Below are 19,718 nucleotides of genomic sequence, written 5' to 3' on the forward strand. Positions count from 1 at the left end.
TCTTTCTTACCCTTTCTCTTTTGCTTTGGTAAAGTAATATGGCATTAATAAAAATTCCAGCCATCTTCATGAGTTAGGTTGATATTTCTGGAAGGATTGCTCAAACTAAACATTTAAAGAAATGTAGAATTGCTTGGGAAATGGAGAGCCAGTTCTTCAAATCACATCCTAGCTTTCAAATTACTCCCCGAATTGCTTCATACCCATTCCTAATAATTCCCCCCAAAAATGTTCTGTACGCTATCAGGCCCTATGTTTTCTAATTCATTTGCTTTCAGTTTAAGATGATGCTGGTGACGTCCAGCAACTACTTTTTGGTGGCAAAACTAAACACAGTAAGCTACTAAATACCTTGTTGATGACAATCAACACTAACAATGGAAAGGCTAGTGGCAGTTGTGACAAGTACAAGAAATGATTAAAAGTAGAGGCGAGCGGTAGTGGAGGCAGGGGAAAGGTTGAGGCAATTGAAGGCGGAGGAGGGATTGAAGCAGAGTCATGGTATCCCTGAGAGTGAGGCAAGTCTCAATGTCAGATCAATTTCAGTGCTGGGTCAAATTGGTACAGGCTGAATCATGGCGGTAGGGTTCAGACCCCATGGCAGTCTGAGAGCAAGGAATGATCAAAATTTGGACAATTTAAGTGCCGGGCCAGGTTGTGCCAAGGTGTTGAGACTGGAGACAAGGGGAGGGCTTTTTCTGCTTGCTGCTCTGTAAAGTTTACTCTGTGCTGAACTGAGGCAGAGGCATGTTCCAGTTGCAGTGATGCCTGGCTTCATGCCTGAAGTCTCACAACGTTCACTCAGCTTTGTGATGAATTGATGCTGTGTCCTGCTCCAGCTGCAGTGATGCGCAGTTTTGTGTCTTTCGTAAAACTTCACTTCTGAAGCTATTTGCTTAAGCAATTCCTTATGCAATTTGTTTTGAACTTTAAATTTACGATTTTTTTCTGGTTTGCTGTTCAACCATCTCTTTTTGTGATTTGACATCAAATATTCTTTTATTCTTCACTGAAGTGCATGGAGATGATCTATTGCATAAAAGATTCCCATTGTTCACAAAGGTAACAAAAGCTACGGGCAGCAAGCTAACATTTTGAATATTTCAGAAACTCTATGTTCCAGTGGAAGAAAACATAATCTACTCTATCCATGTGTTGCCACTTCCAATAAGGGCAGGAACATTGATGGACAGAAGAACCTTGGACTTGCACCCCAAGGTTTGTCCATACACTAATATTCCCAACCTTTACTTGAAATGTTTTATCAGAATTTGTCTTCCCAAAGTGGATTACCTCATGTTGGTCTGGATCAAATTCAGTCTGCTTCTACTCCACCAAACTCTGCAGCTGATCTGTGTTGTTAAGACAACCTTCTTCACCATCTATGAATCTACCAATTTTCATGTTGTCTGCATACTCACTAATTTGGTCAAGTTCATTCTTATTCAAGTAATTTGTATATGTTATCAAAACATGAAATGCCCCAAAACAGAAATGCACAAATTGTTAAGAGACTCAGTCAGAAAAACACCATTATCCTCTACGTCCTCACATCGAAATGTTAAATTTTATTTCTTGCATATTAACAAGTATAATTTACAATTACTCAACCACAATAAGAGATCTGAAATTAAAACATGATACAGATACTTAGGAAATCTAGCAGATTTACAAAAAGCAATATTTTTCCAGTTGATGATATTCCATCAGACCAGGAAGTGAGAAACCAAGCATGTTTTAAATTGAGAAGGAGTGAACAAAGACAAGACCAAGAAATCTAAGTAATATTATTCTGTTGGTAACACAAAGTCTGCTGGAGGAACTCCTTCAGAAGTACACTTGCTGCTCAAGGTGCTACATCTCTTACAACCCAACTCTGGTGGTACAGTCATAAGTTATTTGTCTGGAGGAGATGCAAATAGAGGGAGATCAATGAGGGGGTGAGGGGTCAAACTGCTGAAGGAACTCCATCTCTGAAAGGAAATGGACAGTTTAGATTGAGACACTTCATCTGGACTGAAACATAAGAGATGAGATTGCCAGTATAAAGGAGTGAGGGAAAATGGTGTAGTAAGACCTGGGAAGCGCCAGATGGATTCAAGTGAGGAGGGGTGATTGGAGGGGGTGGGTGGAGAATAGAAGATGATTAAGTGTGACAGAAACTGGGAGGCAATAAGTGGAGGCAATGTGGAAGCAACGGAGGGTCACAGATGATGGAATCTGATAATGAATTTGGAGCAGGGAACCAAATAAGGCAGGTGGGAACAATATAGCATGAGACCCAATGGGAGGAGTGTCTGAATGATGGGTAGACAGAATGGGTGGAGAAGGAGGAATAAACAGAGTGATGGTGGCTGGGGTGGTTATAAGTGGAACTGGATAAATCAAGAGGAGAGAGGAAAAAAGGGACGTAGAGGGAACACGTTACATGAAATTGCAAATTTCAAGGTTGATGCTATTGGTTTGTAGATTATGCAAATAAAATACAAGGTGCTGTTCCTCTTTTGGTACCTGCCAGTTTCTTCTAATCAAAAATGTAGTCATGGACACTTGCATGAGCCACAACTATACGTGCCTTTTTGTTGCCTACATGGAGCAATGCATATTCCCATCCTACATGAGTAACACTCCCCAACTCTTTCTCTGCTACACCAACTGTTGCATTGGTGCCATTTCCTGCACCTATATGGAGCTCATCGATTTCAACAACTTTGCTACCAACTTTCATCCTACCCCAATTCACTTGGTCCATCTCCAATATCACTCAGCTCATTCTTGATCTCTCGCCTCCATCTCAGAAGGTAGAATTACTTACTGATACCTATTACAAACTCATTGACTCTTGTAGCTACCTCAACTACACCTCCACTCACTCTGTTACTTGCAAGGGCACAACTTCCTTTGTCTCCAAAAAAGATGAGGCTTTCCTCCTTTTTCAGGAAACGAAATGCCTGCCCCCATGACTGCTATTGATAGTCTGAGCACACATCTCCATTTCCTGCATTTTTTGCCCTCACCTTGCTCCCCCCAACCCCTTCCCCAGTCATAACATATAGAGAGCTTCCATAGCCCATGTATATCCTGCCACCAGGCAGATCTTCCCCTCCCCTCACAGGAATCTGTCTCTTTGTGATTCCTCATCCACCTACTCCCTCCTCCCAGATATGTGCCTCTGTAACTGCAGAGAGTAATACCTGCCCCTACACCACCTCTCTCACCGCCATCCAGTGCTCTATCACTACCAGGTGAGGCAGTTCTTCACATGTGAGCCCTGTGGTGTTACTAATGCATCCAGTGCTTCCATTATGGGCTCTTCTCCATTTGTGAAGGTGATGCAGGATGGGCAACTGCTTTACTGAGCACTTCTACATCATCCACTGTGCTAGCCAGTATCACCCATTGACCAGCTATTTTAATTCTGCTTCTCATTCACACTCCAACATATAATCATCAGCCTCCTCCACTGCTAAGTTGAGGCTAAAGACAAATCAGAGGAAAATTAAGTCTCCAGTTTGATGGTATGAACACTTCATTCTCAAACTTCTTTGTCCTCGCAGCACCTGATCCCATCACCCTTTCTCTTCCCCCTCCCTTACCCTCTCCGTCTGCCCATCACCCACTCCCGCTGGTTTCCTCCCTTTGCAGCATGTTCCAGCATCCTCTCCTACCTATTTTCTCCATCCTATTTTCTTCAAGTCTTTTTCACTTTCACCAATCACTATCCAGTTTCTGACATTATTCCCATGTTTCCATCATCACTATCACCCTCTCATCTGTATCCACCTACAACTTTTCATCTCTTCTTCCTCCCTTCCCTCTGCCATCAATATACTAGCAAAAGCCCCTCTTTTTCCAGTCCAGATGAAAGGTCTTGATCTTAAATGTCAATTGTCCATTTCCCTTCATGAACGTTGACCAACATGTTGAACCACTCCAGCAATTTTATGTGCTGCTGCTCCTCTTGTTTGTGTTTAGTGTCATCTTGACAGTGAAGACTGAGGTCAGACAGATCAGTCTGGTAACGTGAAGGAAAATTAAAATGGTTAGCAACCAGCTTTTGATGGTCATGCCAGACCGAGAACAAATATTACACAAAGTAGTTGCCTTGTCAGCGTTTAGTCTCACCAATAGGGAAAGCCCTTGAGAGAAGGGATGTTTCACATCTAAAATTATACTTAACATACTTGATGCTCTAATGTCCTTGAGAACTTGCGAAATTCAGCAGTCTGTACAACTTCCCAAAGCCTCCTTAACCAATTCAAAATAGATAACTAACAAGACAAAATTTAGCAAAAAGACAGGATAAAGAGAACGAAGTAATGTCAGCAAGCCAGGCAATGGTGTGAGTGGGGTCATGATAGTATTTGGTGCAGAATAACTTGGTTTGCCCAAGATGACAAAGACAGCTTAAGGAACAATGCACAATTATGCATCAAGAGAAAAAACAGAAATCTGAGTGGATCAGAATAAAAATCAAGCAAGAGAGTTGACTTATGAAAACATACAAGATCCTGTGGGATAATACTGGGGTAAATATTGAGATGTTTCCATTAGGGGACATATAAGATGAGGGGCAATTATTTTAAATCAAAGTGCCAGGATTTCTTACTGCAAATGGTGGCAAGTCTCTAGAAATTTCAACCCCAGAGAGTTGTTAAGGCTACAGAATTGAAGTTATTGTAAGAGGAGATATATATATAAAAAGATGAGGGAATTTAAATTATGAGGAACCTACAAAGAAGAGGAGCTGGGGTCTCTCATAATAATATTGAATGGCTGGGTAGGCTTCAGGCTCTGTGACCCTCTATTTTTCAAAGTAATTGGGAAAATTAGGAGGGAAACTAGGGTTAAAGATTCCAAAAGAAACAAAATGGAGCACTGAGCATAAATAAGAGTTAAGAAAAGGGGAGAAGCACAAGGGGAATTAGTGAAATTAAGAGTTGCTAAATGAAAAAGTGGGGGACAAAATAAATAATCACAAGAGCAAAAATGAAAAAAGCATGAAGGACACAAGTATAAAAAGATATTTACAAACTGGAAAGGACAGGTTGTATCAAGTGCATGCAGCGCAATAAAAGATAACAAGGAAAAGATAGAAAGGAGCGAAAATACATGCTAAAATGAAATAAAGATCATGGCAATGGAGAAAAGTTATAGGCAAGAGAAAACACAATGAAGAAAATGAATCCTACACTTAACAGAAGAGAAATGAAAGCAGTTCAACACTCCTCCACATAATGGCTACTTCGATCAATGCACCTGTCACAGGTAGACTGGCGAGGTTAAGAACAATGAGGTTTATTTCTCATACTGGTTCATTCACTACCTGTCACTTATGAGATGCTACCATGCTCTTACCAAGTCATCCATCCAGAGTACAATCTTGAGAACCTACTCATTCCATTCACCCTTGGCTTCTTCCAATTCTTATTCAATATGTAAAACACTGATTCAGCAGCTGAGAGAGGATGGTATGTGATAAACAGAAAGTAATTTTGCTCAAGTTTGAATTAATGCCAGGACATTTCACGACATCTCAAGTTAACGTTAATAATTTCCAGAGCTAATGCTGCCATCATAGCATGCCTAAGGATTACGATTAAATCTGTCAAATTGTCTTAAGGTACAATTTTGAATATTCAGATTCATATTCATTTCCACTCAGTGGCCACTTTATTAGGTACACCTGTACACCTACTGTTAATGCAAAAATCTAATCAGCCAATCCTGTGGCAGCAACTCAATGCATTAAAGCATACAGACTTGATCAAGAGGGTCAGTTTTTACTCAAACCAAACATTAGAAAGGGGAAGACATGTCCTTGACCACAGAATGATTGTTGGTATCAGATGGGTGGTTTGAGTTTCTCAAAAACTGCTGATCTCCTGGGATTTTCATGCACATCAGTCTCTTAAGGGGTTCCCAATCTTTTTTTATTCCATGGACCAATACCATTAAGCAAGGAGTACATGGACCCCAGGTTGGGAACCCCTGCTCTAGAGTTTACAGAGAATGGTGTGAAAAACAAAAAAAAATCCAGTGAGTGGCAGTACTGTGGGGGAAATTGCCTTGTTAATGAGGAGAAAGGCCAGACTGGTTCGAACTGACAGGAAGACGACAATAACTCAAACAAACACTCTTTACAATAGAGGTGTGCAGAACCTACAATACATCAAACTTTGAAGTGGATGGGCAACAGCAGCAGAAGACCACGAACATAAACTCAGTGGCCACTTTAATAGATCCAGGAAGTACCTAATAACTAGCCACCAAGTGTATTTATTACATGTACATCGAAACATACAGAAAAATGCATTGTTTCCGTTAACAAACAACACAACCTAAGGATGTGCTGGGGGCAGCTTGCAAACGTTGCCATATTGGACAGCTTTCCCAACAAATCCTCAATATTTGTGAGGAGGACTTTGCAACGTCTGCTAAGCTAGAAGCAATTTTGATATTCCAAATTTAGTACCTCATGGTGGCAGGCAATCTGTCTTCCTTTATTCTTTTCATTTCATTGCAGCAGTAATGTAGTAATTAAGTGTCTTGATAAGAAATTACAGAGTCAGATTGCTCTACAAGTATTTAGATAGACAGGGTCTTATTAAGGAGAGTCAACACAGCTTTGTGCGTGGTAGGTCATATTTAACAAATCTATTAGAGTTTTTCGAGGAGGTTACAAGGAAAATGGATGAAGGGAAGGCAGTGGATGTTGTCTGCATGGACTTCAGTAAGGCCTTTGACAAGGTCGCGCATGGGAGGTTTGTTAGGAAGATTCAGTCGCTAGGAATACATGGTGAGCTAGTAAATTGGATTAGACATTGGCTCAATGGGAGAAGCCAGAGAGTGGTAGTGGAGGATTGCTTCTGAGTGGAGGCCTGTGACTAGTGGTCTGCCACAGGGATCAGTGCTGGGTCCATTGTTATTTGTCATCTATGTCAATGATCTGGATGATAATGTAGTAAATTGGATCAGCAAATTTGCTGATGATACAAAGATTGGAGGTGTAGTGGACAGTGAGGAAGGTTTTCAAAGCTTGCAGAGGGATTTGGACCAGCTGGAAAAATGGGCTGAAAAATGGCAGATGGCGTTTAATACAGACAAGTGTGAGGTGTTGCACTTTGGAAGGAAAAAACAAGGTAGAGCATACAAGGTAAATGGTAGGGTACTGAGGAGTGCAGTAGAACAGAGGGATCTGGGAATATAGATACAAAATTTCCTGAGAGTGGCTTCACAGGTGGATAGGGTAGTAAAGAGACCTTTTGGTACATTGGCCTTTAAAAATCAAAGTATTGAGTATAACAGTTGGAATGTTACGGTAATAGGCATTGGTGAGGCCGAATTTGGAGTATTGTGTGCAGTTTTGGTCACCCAATTACAGGAAGGATATTAATTAGGTTGAAAGAGTGCAGGGAAGGTTTACAAGGATGTTGCCGGGACTTGAGAAACTGAGTTACAGAGAAAGGTTGAATAGGTTAGGACTTTATTCCCCGGAGCATAGAAGAATGAGGGGAGATTTGATAGAGGTATATAAAATTATGATGGGTATAGATAGAGTGAATGCAAGCAGGCTTTTTCCACTAAGGCTAGCGAAGAAAAAAAAAACTAGAGGACATGGGTTAAGGGTGAAGGGGGAAAAGTTTAAAGGGAACATTGGGGAGGGGGCTTCTTCACACAGAGAATGGTGAGAGTGTGGAATGAGCTGCCAGATGAAGTGGTACTCATCTTTTAACATTTAAGAAAAACTTGGACAGGTTCATGGATGAGAGGGATATGGTCCAGGTGCAGGTCAGTGGCACTGGGCAGAAAAATGGTTCGGCGTAGCCAAGAAGGGCGAAAAGGTCTGTTTCTGTGCTGTAATGTTCTATGGTTAACCTGGAGTCACAAATACAGGCCATCCCTAAGTTACAAACCCCAATTTACTGATACCCCTTACATACAATGAATAAATATTATTAAATTTAGAAGTCTGATGTACATCCCTACAAAAGACAAAGCAGTTTTCTCTCTTTTTCTTCAAAATTTTAGTAATTGCTCTTTCATATCTGTCCTATATGCTTATGATGCACTACAGTACTATAGAGGTAAGGTTACTATAATCGAGTCATTTTGGGTTAATCAACTTATGCACATGTTAAATTGAACCTATTCATTACCCAGGGATGGCCCATAGCCCAGTCTTGGCAAAGGTGGCAGGAATTTTCTCCCTCAAATCTAAGAACATCAAGGGGATAACATTCCAGTAGCTTGAATAGCTTACAGAAAACAGTTGTGATTGATGAAGCTCAATCCCAGTACATCACTCGTATTCAACCATCCTTAAACACTTGAGCAATGACCTTCCTTCAAATATATATTCAGAATTGAGGATGATAATTGCAAACTTCATTAATAAATGAACCAGTCCATGCCTTTCGACAGCAAACTGTAGACATGTGCTAATAAATGGCAGGTAAGTTGAGGCAATAAATGCTAACCTTGGCAGCAATGCCCAGATCCCAGTAAATTGAAAAAAAAGGAATTCTAAATAAAAAGCATGCAATGCAAATATCCTAATCTATAGGTGCTTAGCAATAACTTCCAAGAAATTGCCCCTTAGAGATAAATCAGCTGCCCTCTGCAGATGATCTATGACATTCAGCAGGAATGTTATCAGCCTGACTAAATACTCAACCATACTTAAAACTGAAAACAAGTGAAATGCACTTAACTTATTTAAGTCAAATTAAATGCACTTTCAAAATATTTTACCACAATAGTAAGACCATAAGACATTAGGAGCAGAATTAGGCCATTCGGCCCACTGAGTCTGATCCATTTCCCGCTCAACCCCATTCTTCTTCCTTCTCTCATTCATAGGTTTTCACACTGACTAATCAGAAACGTAACAACCTTCTCTTTAAATATATTCTATGACTTGGCCCCCTCAGTCGTATATGGCAATGAATTCCACAGATTCACCACCCTCTGGCTAAAGAAATTCCTCATCTCTGTTCTAAATGGACGTCCCTGTGCTTTGAGCCTATGCCCCAACATCTTCCCAACCACGAAGGTCAGACTAATTGGCATATAATTTCCCTTCTTCTGCCTCATTCCCTTCCTGGAGAGTGGAGTGACATCTGCAATTTTCCAGTCCTCTGGAATCATGCTAGAATCTGATTCTTGAAAAGTCATTACTAATGCCTCCAGAACCTTTTCAGTTACCTCTTTTAGAACCCTGGGATGTAGTCCATCAGGTCCAGATGACTTATCTACTTTGACATTTCAGTTTCCCAAGCACCATCTCCCTGGTAATAGCAATTGCACTCACTTCTGTCCCTTGACACTCTCCAACATCCAGCATAATACTAGTGAAATACAGACTGAGACATTAGAAATCATAAAAAGCTATTAACCTTAAACTAAATAATAACTATATATCTAAGTGCAATTTTGGGTGATTCTTGCAGTGTTTTGAAGTGTGAGTGGCGCATAACAAAGTTGAGGTCCACATTAAACCATTCATTCTGTGAAGACTGCAACAGCACAACATATGGAGATCCAAGATATTACAGATATTTCAGATTTCTATATTTAACTGCATAAATGCATTTAATCAGATGCTGATACCAGTTTTACAGAAAACAATGATGGGAAAATCTAAAAGCTTCATGAGTATAATTGCGAATTACAGGCCCAGAAATTATCTTAGGCTGCTTGGGCCAATCACATAATATATTCGAAGCTATGAAAATTGGAGTCCTATTGATTTCAATTAAACTGAATTTCAGAAGTTGAGTACAGCACAAAATCACTATGATACTGCACATACAACACAAGCAACCGAAATTATAACTCACATGTCATTAAAATCTCAGATGGTAATGAGGAGGCGTATAGGAGTGAGATAGATCAACTGATTGAATGGTATCACAACAATCTCACACTCAACGTCAGCAAAACCAAGGAATTGATTGTGGACTTCAGGAAGGGGAAGTTTCTGCTGTTTAGTAGTCTATCAAATTTCAAATATCTAAAAAACACAAAAAAATTTATTTAAGCTATCAATTGAGCTAAGATATGAATGCTTGAGTATTTATAAACACATTCATACTGCAAGCGTAACAACTCATTTTTGCTTTGGATTACATTTATAAGGCAGCAATAATGTAACATACAATGCACGAGTTACCAAAGCTATCGCTACAGCTTATCCAAATATAGTTAGGTAAAATATAACCCAGTTAGTAAGTCATCAAGTATTTAGACCAAGGGCCTACTGTCTGACCTACTGAATGCTTCTAGCATTTTCTCTTTGTAACCATTTTATTGTTTAGTTGGATAATCATATTCAAAGTTGTAAACTCCAAGATGTTTCCAATAAACTACCATGCTTTGAGGACCATGATTATCATTCATTAATTCAATGGGCAATGTTAACTGAGTTTATGATGTACAAAACATCTGCAAAAGAATTTTAAGAAATTTCTGGATGAACAATTTATGTAAGCCATTGAAGATATATTTGCCTGGGTGTTTAACTTCAACATTCAGTTTTCCATTTCCTTTATCAACTTACTCTTGCCTCTATTTCCTAAACCTAAAGGAAACTACACATACATAAATGGTCATTTAAGATTAGTTGTCTAAAACTCTTAAAACATGTTAACCATTCGTACTCTTCCCATTTTCATTTTAATTCAGGCCCCAATTTGAAGAGTTCATTTGAACACCATATTATTTTACAAATTTAAGTTATGGCAGACAACTCTTCTAGGAACATTTAGATCACAATATCTAAATTACAAAACATAATAGCAGAACAAGGCCATTTGTTTCCTCTTGAGTACTCGACCATTCAATTACTCTGCAGCTGATCTTCTGCCTCAGTGTCACATGCCCAGACTAACCTAGAATCCTTCAAGATATACAAAGACTGTCACTTCTACTTCTAGAAATTTTAAGCTAGGAAAGCATCATCCCACATCTACTTTTTTTTAAAAAAAACACTCCTTCCTCCCACCTTTCTGTATTAGCTATTCCTTTCTTTCTTTCCAGTTGGAATGAAGTGTCATGATTTAAAACATCAATTGTCCATTTCCAACTTTAGATGCTGCCTGTCAAATGTCCATTTCCTTCTTTGGATGCTGCTGCCTGATCTGCCGAGTTCCTCCAGCACTGTGTTGTTCCAGATCTCTGGCACCTGCAGTTTACTGTATCTATTTCATTAAGACCCTTTAGAATTGTGTACACTTAGATAGGAATCTCTCTCATTCAACTGAACTCAGGAAGGAATACTTAGCTTGCTTAACCATTCTATATGACATACTCACCACTGCAGCAATCATCTTGCTTAATCTTTAATATATACCTTCAATCAAAATTATATCCTTCCTTAAGAGTGACCAGCTCCTACAAGTAAAATTCAAGATTCAATGTCACTCGGGCTTTTGATGTTGAAGCATGACATCTGTGTTCTTTTCTGCAAATTATCTTGCAATAAATCATAGCTGCCTTCCTAATTGTTTACTGTATCTGCACATTCGCTTTCAGCAATTCATTTAAGGACAACCCAGTTTCTCTGAACAACTTTCAAACTTGCATTCTTTAAAATTCTATTTTTATAAACAAAGTGAATGACCTCATTTTTCTACATTATATTCCATGTCTTTACCCATTCATTTAACCTTCTTGATATACCTCCACATGATATACCTTTTACTCCTTTCTATGTTCCATTCTGGAAACCATTCTAGAATTTGAATTTTATGACTATCAGTGTATATCTACTACCACTTCTTTCAAAATCCTAGATTGCAGATTATCCGAATCTTTTTTGCCTCAGTCCTAGCCAAAAATTATTTTTTGGGGAAAATTGATAAGGTTAATTTCTTTGAGCTCCTCATGCCAAGAGGTCTGATTTGTCTCCTTCAACAAAAACAAACAGATAATACTTAACTGCTCTTTCTTTATCTCTCAATATAATTTTTCCAGCTCAGTACAAAAGGAAACTCTATATTCACTTCAAATAACTCAGAAGAACTGGTGGCTCCCAAGGCAAGAATCACATTCTTCTTCTGAACTTTTGTCTATCATTTGCTTTTGATTTTAAGTTTTCAGTTTTGTTTATGTTTTTCACTACACTGGTAGTTTGCTTTCTCCTTTTTTGATGCTTTGGTTCTTCTTGGTTAAAAATTGAAATTTCCCCCATCCTCAGGCTCACTACTTTTTTGGCAATAAAGGCCTTTTCTTTTGACCTAATACTATTGTTAGCTTCCTGATAGCCAAGCAACACAACATTTCCTGTATTTATTTTGTTGCCATATAAAGAGAATATATATGTGTGTGTGTAAATTTAAATATTGTTTTCCTTTGCTTGCTTATTATCCAATCGTTTAATAAAAGATTAAAAGACCTTGGCCAACTCACAACTTCATGATTTTATAATTTCATTTATTCAGATTTAAGACTCTGATTTCAGATTGAACCAAATTATCTTCAAATTTTATCTAAAGTTCTTCCATTGTTCCCTGAAAGTCCCTTAACTAGTGGATCGCTGATTAACAATTTCTCATTCCACAGTACTGATCTGAAATTGTTGGCTCTTCAACATACTGTTCTAAAAAAAAAGGAATTCATCTTATTCCTCTATATTCTCTATCAAGTCATCCTTCACACTATCATTGCCAATTTAGTTTACCAAGTCTATATCCAAAGTCTTTGCAATTATAATGATCCAGGTATGTGCCCCGTCAATTTCCTGATTTATACCATGCATTTGTCTTTTATCGTCTCTTAATTCCATGAAGTCTCATTCACTTTTTAATTTCCCAAGTTAAGATCCTCCCTCTCTGATACATTCATGCCATTCTTTAGTACTGTGCTACCACACCACAATTTCCATTTTGCTTCACTTCTGAAAGTCAGTATACAAAAATATTTAATTTACCAATCTGGTCACTTCGATTATTAGATTGTAAACATTAATTTCTGTTTTGTGCCACTAATTCATGTATTTTGCAACAAACATTGCAAGTACTCAGTTAGAGCCTTCAACATTGTCTATTTCTATTTTTCTAGATCTAAATCCAATTCCTTTCATGTTTTTATGCACTATTTCCTCCCAATAAAACTCTGGCTATCATTTTGCTACCCTGCACTATTACTTTGGCTTTTCTCTTAGAAACTTCCTATACCTTCCCTCTTCCAGAAGATTAGATAAATGACCAAGGCTATCTTCTACTGCACTAAAAGCAAATTCAGAGTATTATACTCCAAACATCAGAGTCTATATTCTGCACTGACTTATTAAAAAAACTTGCAGTATTATACAGCATGATTAACAGGACATTTTTATTCTTCCTTCATAAGTAACTCCCCCTTCTGGTTGAGATGGTGTTTACAAGAATACTTTTTTGAGATTACTTCTCTGTAGATACCGCCATTTTGTATTCCAAGCTGCTGCAAACATAAACACTATTCCTAGGTTGATACATCTAAAAGCACTATAAGCAAGATATTACTTAAATATGGTTCACTTAAATCAAAATTATGAAAACCAAAAAGAAAGGTGGAAATTAATTAAAAAGGTGCACAAAACTGAAGGAAAGCAATGACAGCAAGACATCTCAGCAATGAGTTCTGATATCAAATCAGACTCTTTCAGATGCTTAGTTCTAAAATTGAAAAACAGATGCCAAGAGTAAAGCACAAAAACAGTTCCTCAACACTGAATTCAAAACATAATGATTCATATTTGGTCTTTGAAGAAATAAGGCACTTTGTCCCATTAACAAAATTTGCCAATAAACCATTTTTCACTTTAGAGTCCAAAATCTAAACCTAAATGTTCTTTGGTAGGCATTTAAATATAGCAAAAATGGGTGCCATGGTAGCATAGCAGTTAGTACAACACTATTATAGCTTGGAGTTCAGTCCTGGATCTTCTGTGGAATGCGTAGGTTTTCTATGCGTACTCCAATTTCCTCCCGTAGTCCAAAGATATAACGGTTAGTAGATTAATTGGTCACTGTAAATAAGCATCTGAAAGAGTCTAATATGTTAACAAAGCTCATTGTTGAGATGTCTTGTTGTCATTGCTTTCCTTCAATTATTGTTTTTGCACATTTTTTCATTAATTTTTACCTTGCTTATGTTGATAGAAGTGAACTACATTTAAATAATGTCTTACTCATAGTGCTTTTGGATTTTGCACTTGAATAAGGGGTTGTTAGGGATTGCTGGGCAGCACAGTTTGAAGACCCAGAAGGAGCCTATTCCACACTGTATCTCTAAAATAAAAATAAACCAGCTGAAAACAGTAAAATGATGCTCAATGCTGCACCAAGTATGGTTGTTAAATTTAGAAAACATTCCATATTATTGTACAGAATATTTAAAACTGAAATGCCAGTTTTGAATAAAACTTTTAACAATTCCTTATCATGTACATAGATACTTAAAATTTAAACATATCTGTTTCAAGCAAATACTACATGGTTCAGTTTGCACATTCTCTCATTGTGGAATTTTATGGTTATGCAGTTATATGTCCAGTTTCCTCCCATGTTCCAAAGATATGCTGATAGATTATATGGCTCCTTTAAATGCCAAAAGATTTAACGGGGGATGCTGACCATTTAAGAGACTAAGCTGTAGGGCTACAGGGGAAGCGAGGCTAATAAAATTGAGCAAGGACCCAAAAGCTAAATGATCTCCTGTTTGTTACTGGTTAAGTATTTTGATCAAAGCAACTATACAACAAACCCATAATCTATCAACCAAGAATACAAATTAAGGATGACCACAAACACCACCAGGTTATCATTCTGATTTTGGAAGTGCTCCCCACAAATCCAATGATCCTACTGTACAAATCAAGTAAATCAAAGTTTCCAAGTATATGGATTTCCCCAGCAATGTCTTTTGCTAAAAAAAATCAACAAATCCGTTCACAAGAAACATGTTGCTAAACACCAAAATGTTTTTATCCTAAAATCTTTAACTTATGTTTAATGAAATAAAATAGAAACATCAACTTTACCAGAAGACATGACCATTGAGACTAATGAGACTACTCAACCTGAAAGAAAAACTTAATAGATTTAAACAAATTGGAGTCTTAATCAGGCAAAATTCTGATAACTTCAGCTTTACAGACATATCTTATAAATATATTAAAAAATCTAAATTCCAAATTTCATTGTTTGCCCTTCAGTCAATGGTTTTGCGACTTTTCGATAAAGTGGTATTCATAGTCCATTTCTTGTATGGCTTATAAAATTAATTATTGTTTAAAAATGTTCATATCAATCTACAATAAAACAAATTTAATTTCTGAAGCCATATTTAATGGTATTCTTGCCATCAAATATAGTTTCAGTCTTTGACCAAGAAACACTGAAGTCCTAGATGACACATAAAGATCATTCATTACACATTGTTTATCAAGCTACTGTTCAAAGTGTCATTTTGGATCACATTCTCCATCTATTTTGCCAATCTGTACAACGTATGTTCTCAGAACTACTGGCAAATGTGTTTCAGCAAAATGGATAAGTGAGCTTCATCTTAAATGACAACATCTTGGTAGAAAGTTTATTTCACCAGTTATATTCAGTAGATACAATCATGTTTTTAATAGATGGCTGATGAGTTGCAAGAGACAACTGTATTTCACACAAATTCTCAACAATTTAACATTTTGAAATGGTGCAACAAAGTACACTATATGCCTTACAGAAAGTTGAATTAATAGCAACTAAAAGGCTGGCATTGTCCCACTTCACCAATCCAGTAAGGTACCAGAAGAATACACCTAAAACTCACTAGAACATTGCAACCACAGCAGGTGAAGAATTTGGGAAGAAATAAGTTCAAATTACTCAACTAACGATAATATTTTTCTAGTTGTGTTTGATCAACTACATCTAAATACAGTGTATAAGCCAACTCTTCAACCCCCCCTATTGGTTCAATTACAGCATTCTGAGCATGCTCATTGGATATAAATTCACTGCAGATTCAGCCATTTCATGGTCCAAGCTGCTGGCAGACATGAAGGCCTGCCATTTGGAATCTAATACACTGCACTATTTTGAATCTTTTTTTAATTTTAAAAAGCATCTTTAATTGATTTTATATCAACAAATTCAGGATTTTAAGTCCAACATTTTCCAGTGAATTTGACAAATGAAAATATAATTGTAAATTAAGATCTGAATACAGTCTATATATTTGCACTACAATGCTTCATACAATTTTGAAACCCAACGTCTTATTCAGATCTCTCATCCTACCAAGATAAACCATGTTAATTCACTGCTAAAATCATCTGGTCCAATGTAAATACCCTGTATCAGCATTTTAATACAGAATAGTAACTGAATTCAGTGTAAATACAAATTGGACATCATCAACGAATGTGGTGCAACAGATTAAGTAGAAGCATCATTTAAACAAAGCAAAGCAAAAACAATGAAGAATCTAGACGTACTTCATTTACAGTTTTATCTCACATACAGATAAAGATCAATGGCACCTCAAAGGCCAAGGTGCAAGCAAATGACATCATGAAGTTTACTTCTATATTAGAATTCAGAAAAAAATGAACGCAAATTCACATTATGGATTAACACAATTTATCTAGTTACCAGGTTTTATTCCATAACTAAGTAGAGCTACATTGTTCTCTTTGTTCCTGTACATGTAAAAGAAAAATTATACATTACTTTAAAACACCCAAGCTTATTTTAAGAATCTTTTACTCTGCAGACTCAACTGAAAAAAATTAGACAATTGCCTGAAACAATGGTCACACAGTAGTTCACATGGTTGAGTTAACTAGGTGAAATGGTTGGATGTCAGTAAATTACTCAAAACAATTGAGGTTCTGTTAACTAGGTAAAAGATTATCTCTAATCCTGCATCAGCAGCTAAAATTTGTCCACCAGATAGGGTTACCAGTTTAAAAGGCATAGTAATGTCCCAGCCTTCAACAAGATCTTATATCTTTATTTCTAGTCCTGAGTAATCCCAAATTATACTTGTAACTGCACACACTCATATAGCCACCAATAAGTATCCTATATTAATGGAATGCCAACTCCAATTTACTCAGAAACACTTAAAACTTAACCTAGATAGCATTTAACTGACAACATAAAAGAAAGGCTCAACATTTACCAAAAGTACAATGCTACATGCCCAAGCCAATACATCCTTTTCTTTCAGTTCTGAAAAATAAACTCCTCTGGTTAATCAAAAAGAGTGGATGAAGAAGAACAAATATGTATTAATGTCCAAATGTATGCCAACTGACTTCCAGTTACTACCAATTTTCATAAGTAAACCCAATTATAGCTACAGAAATAATTGACATCTTTATCAGTTTTGATGATTTGTTTCTATCAGTTGAAGGACTCAGTCAAAAATCAGTAACAAAAAAATGAGACTTCCACAATCTTGCTTAGTCTGATTTTTATCCTATATGAATATCAAAAATAATATTTTCTAAAAATATTTTTACCGCTTTGCCATTTTGTTGCAGTACAACTTAAGATTCTAGTGGTTCACCATGTTAAAAAACTATAAAGTGCTGCATTTTTATGCAGATTAAGAATGCAAACTTTAACAAATTTGTAAACAGCCAAAAGGGAAGCAAATTCTATATGAAATACAAATGTTCCTGGCTCAACAACTGTTCAACCACCACCAAAAAATGTAATTTTCTGATCCAGTATCAGAATCCAATGCTATGCCATATTCCAAAGGTCCTCAACTTTAGACTGATTGATGACAAGAAAGTGAATTGCTGAAAAAAACATTTTGGCATGAACAAGAAAACAAACCTAAGAATAAAAGGATTAGAAGACAAGGTGCTAAAACCCCAGAATCTGGTACATGGATCCCCTCCTATATTCATTCTTATAACTATTGTCAAATGAGCAAAAGCTCAAAGGAAATTCAGTCCTGAAGATCGTCAATTTATAACAAGCAAACACAAGATCTATAACATGTGTTGGTAAAATTTCCTCTGACGTCCACTTGCAACACAATAAGCTATTCAAGCAGACTTGAGAACTCAATAGAGCAGATCACAACACACCTTAAACCAATTTAATGTACCACTAGATTATGAAAAACAATCTCAGACATCTCACGAGAGCTAATCCACTCCAGACTGAGCACAACCCAACAACAAAAAAATGTCTTTTAATCTAGATTGGAGGAAGAAGCTGGTTTTGGGAAAAAAGAAATTCTTTTACACATTAATCGCCATAGTGTAAACAAATAAAACTACAAAAAGTACAGCAATGCGTGGACTGGGCAATAGACCACTATTTCAGCGTGCAGAAACTGAATTTCGTAGGGGTTTCTTGTTGACCATTGGGCAAGGTGTCCGTCCATCCATCCTCCATGTTCCGCTTCCCCACCAACCACTCGCCCCCACACAAAAATCATCACCTTTCCTCTCAATGTGATGGCAACTATCGGGCAGACTCGTACCTCAGAGGCAAGAACGCACTCTTCTCACTCAATGGTGAGGTATTTCTGCATTTTTTTTCTAGCTAATGCTCTCTTTCTCCCCCTACACGCTTCCCAGTCACCTACCCAAACAAAAATCTCCTCAGGCGCCTCGACATTGGAGTCAGACTTGCGTTCCCTCTATTAACCACCGCCCGGGACCCAGCCTGCCGGTTGCGCTGCGTATCCGCATACGCCGAGTACGTATTCGTTATTCAGGGTGCGGGGCCGCCGCCTCCGGCCAACAGGCCACCCCCTCAGCCTATTTTTTTACGCGCACACAGACACACAAAGCGCCAACTTTTAATTAAAACAAAACCCGATCCGCCGGCTGGTATTTTCCAGCGACAAGGCGGCGCACTCCGAGCCCGGGGCCTCCGCCCCGTAAGAAAATACCCGGCGGCGGCGTTTGCAAGTGGGGGCGGGGGTGAGGGGAAAGGGTGCAGGGTGAGAGGGAAAAGTTGCTGGTTACCTCAGGATCCGGCGAAGCCATGGCTCAGGCTGCGCGCAGCTGACGCAGCGCCCGCCGCGTGACGTCACCCCGGGACCCGGGCTCTTCGCTCGCGCGTGTGTGTGAGTGCGCGCCTATGTGTCTATGGCCATTGCACACTCAGGTATTACAGAGCCCTTGTATGTGCTCGAGTGGCTGTTGCACACTCTTCCATTGAGAAGAATGCAGCCGTGTCCCCCACCGCCCAACACGCACATAAACACTTCTCCAGGGTAGGCATACATCGAAGACCTCACAATCGACAGCATGCAGTGGATTCCAGTTAATCGGGATACATCAGCAACCAGTACGTTTTGGCCCAATTAAGTGGCTGCCCCAATTAGTTGAACACCTACGGAAATAGTTAAAAAGGTATAAAAAGACAAACTGAGTAACACTAGGAGATCTGCAGATGCTGGAAATTCAAGCAACACACACAAAATGCTGGTGGAACACAGCAGGCATCTATAGGAAGAAGTATAGTCAAGGTTTCGGGCAGAGACCCTTCATCAGGACTGAGTAACAAATTATTTATTTGAATGAAATATAGAACAAATTTAGAACACTGCCAATAGTACTATAGTATTGTAAAACAGTGTATTAGTTCCTGACAGTTATCATCGGAGCAATTCTTCCAGTATACGCAACAAACAAATTCAGTGCGAATAATGGACTTATGCAAAATGCTGGAGCAACTCAGCGGGTCAAACAGGAACCATGG

General features: G+C 38.1%; 1 protein-coding gene across 6 annotated transcripts in view; it reads right to left on the bottom strand.

Moving 5' to 3' along the window:
* Positions 1–19,044, bottom strand: part of LOC132407663 (histone-lysine N-methyltransferase EHMT1-like) — a 188,174-nt gene extending 169,130 nt beyond the window's left edge. For 3 of the 6 annotated variants that reach the window (XM_059994490.1, XM_059994485.1, XM_059994484.1), the window contains exon 1: positions 18,980–19,044. In XM_059994490.1, the coding sequence (XP_059850473.1) occupies positions 18,980–19,000 (21 nt within the window). In that variant the 5' untranslated portion in view covers positions 19,001–19,044. Of the gene's footprint in view, positions 1–9,842; positions 10,016–11,315; positions 11,395–18,594; positions 18,884–18,979 lie in introns of those variants that run through there. The other 3 variants (XM_059994487.1, XM_059994486.1, XM_059994489.1) reach the window with 3 other exon arrangements.
* Between the last annotated feature and the right edge of the window lie 674 nt (positions 19,045–19,718).

This window comes from Hypanus sabinus, chromosome 18 (assembly GCF_030144855.1).
Source record: "Hypanus sabinus isolate sHypSab1 chromosome 18, sHypSab1.hap1, whole genome shotgun sequence".
NCBI lineage: Eukaryota > Metazoa > Chordata > Chondrichthyes > Myliobatiformes > Dasyatidae > Hypanus > Hypanus sabinus.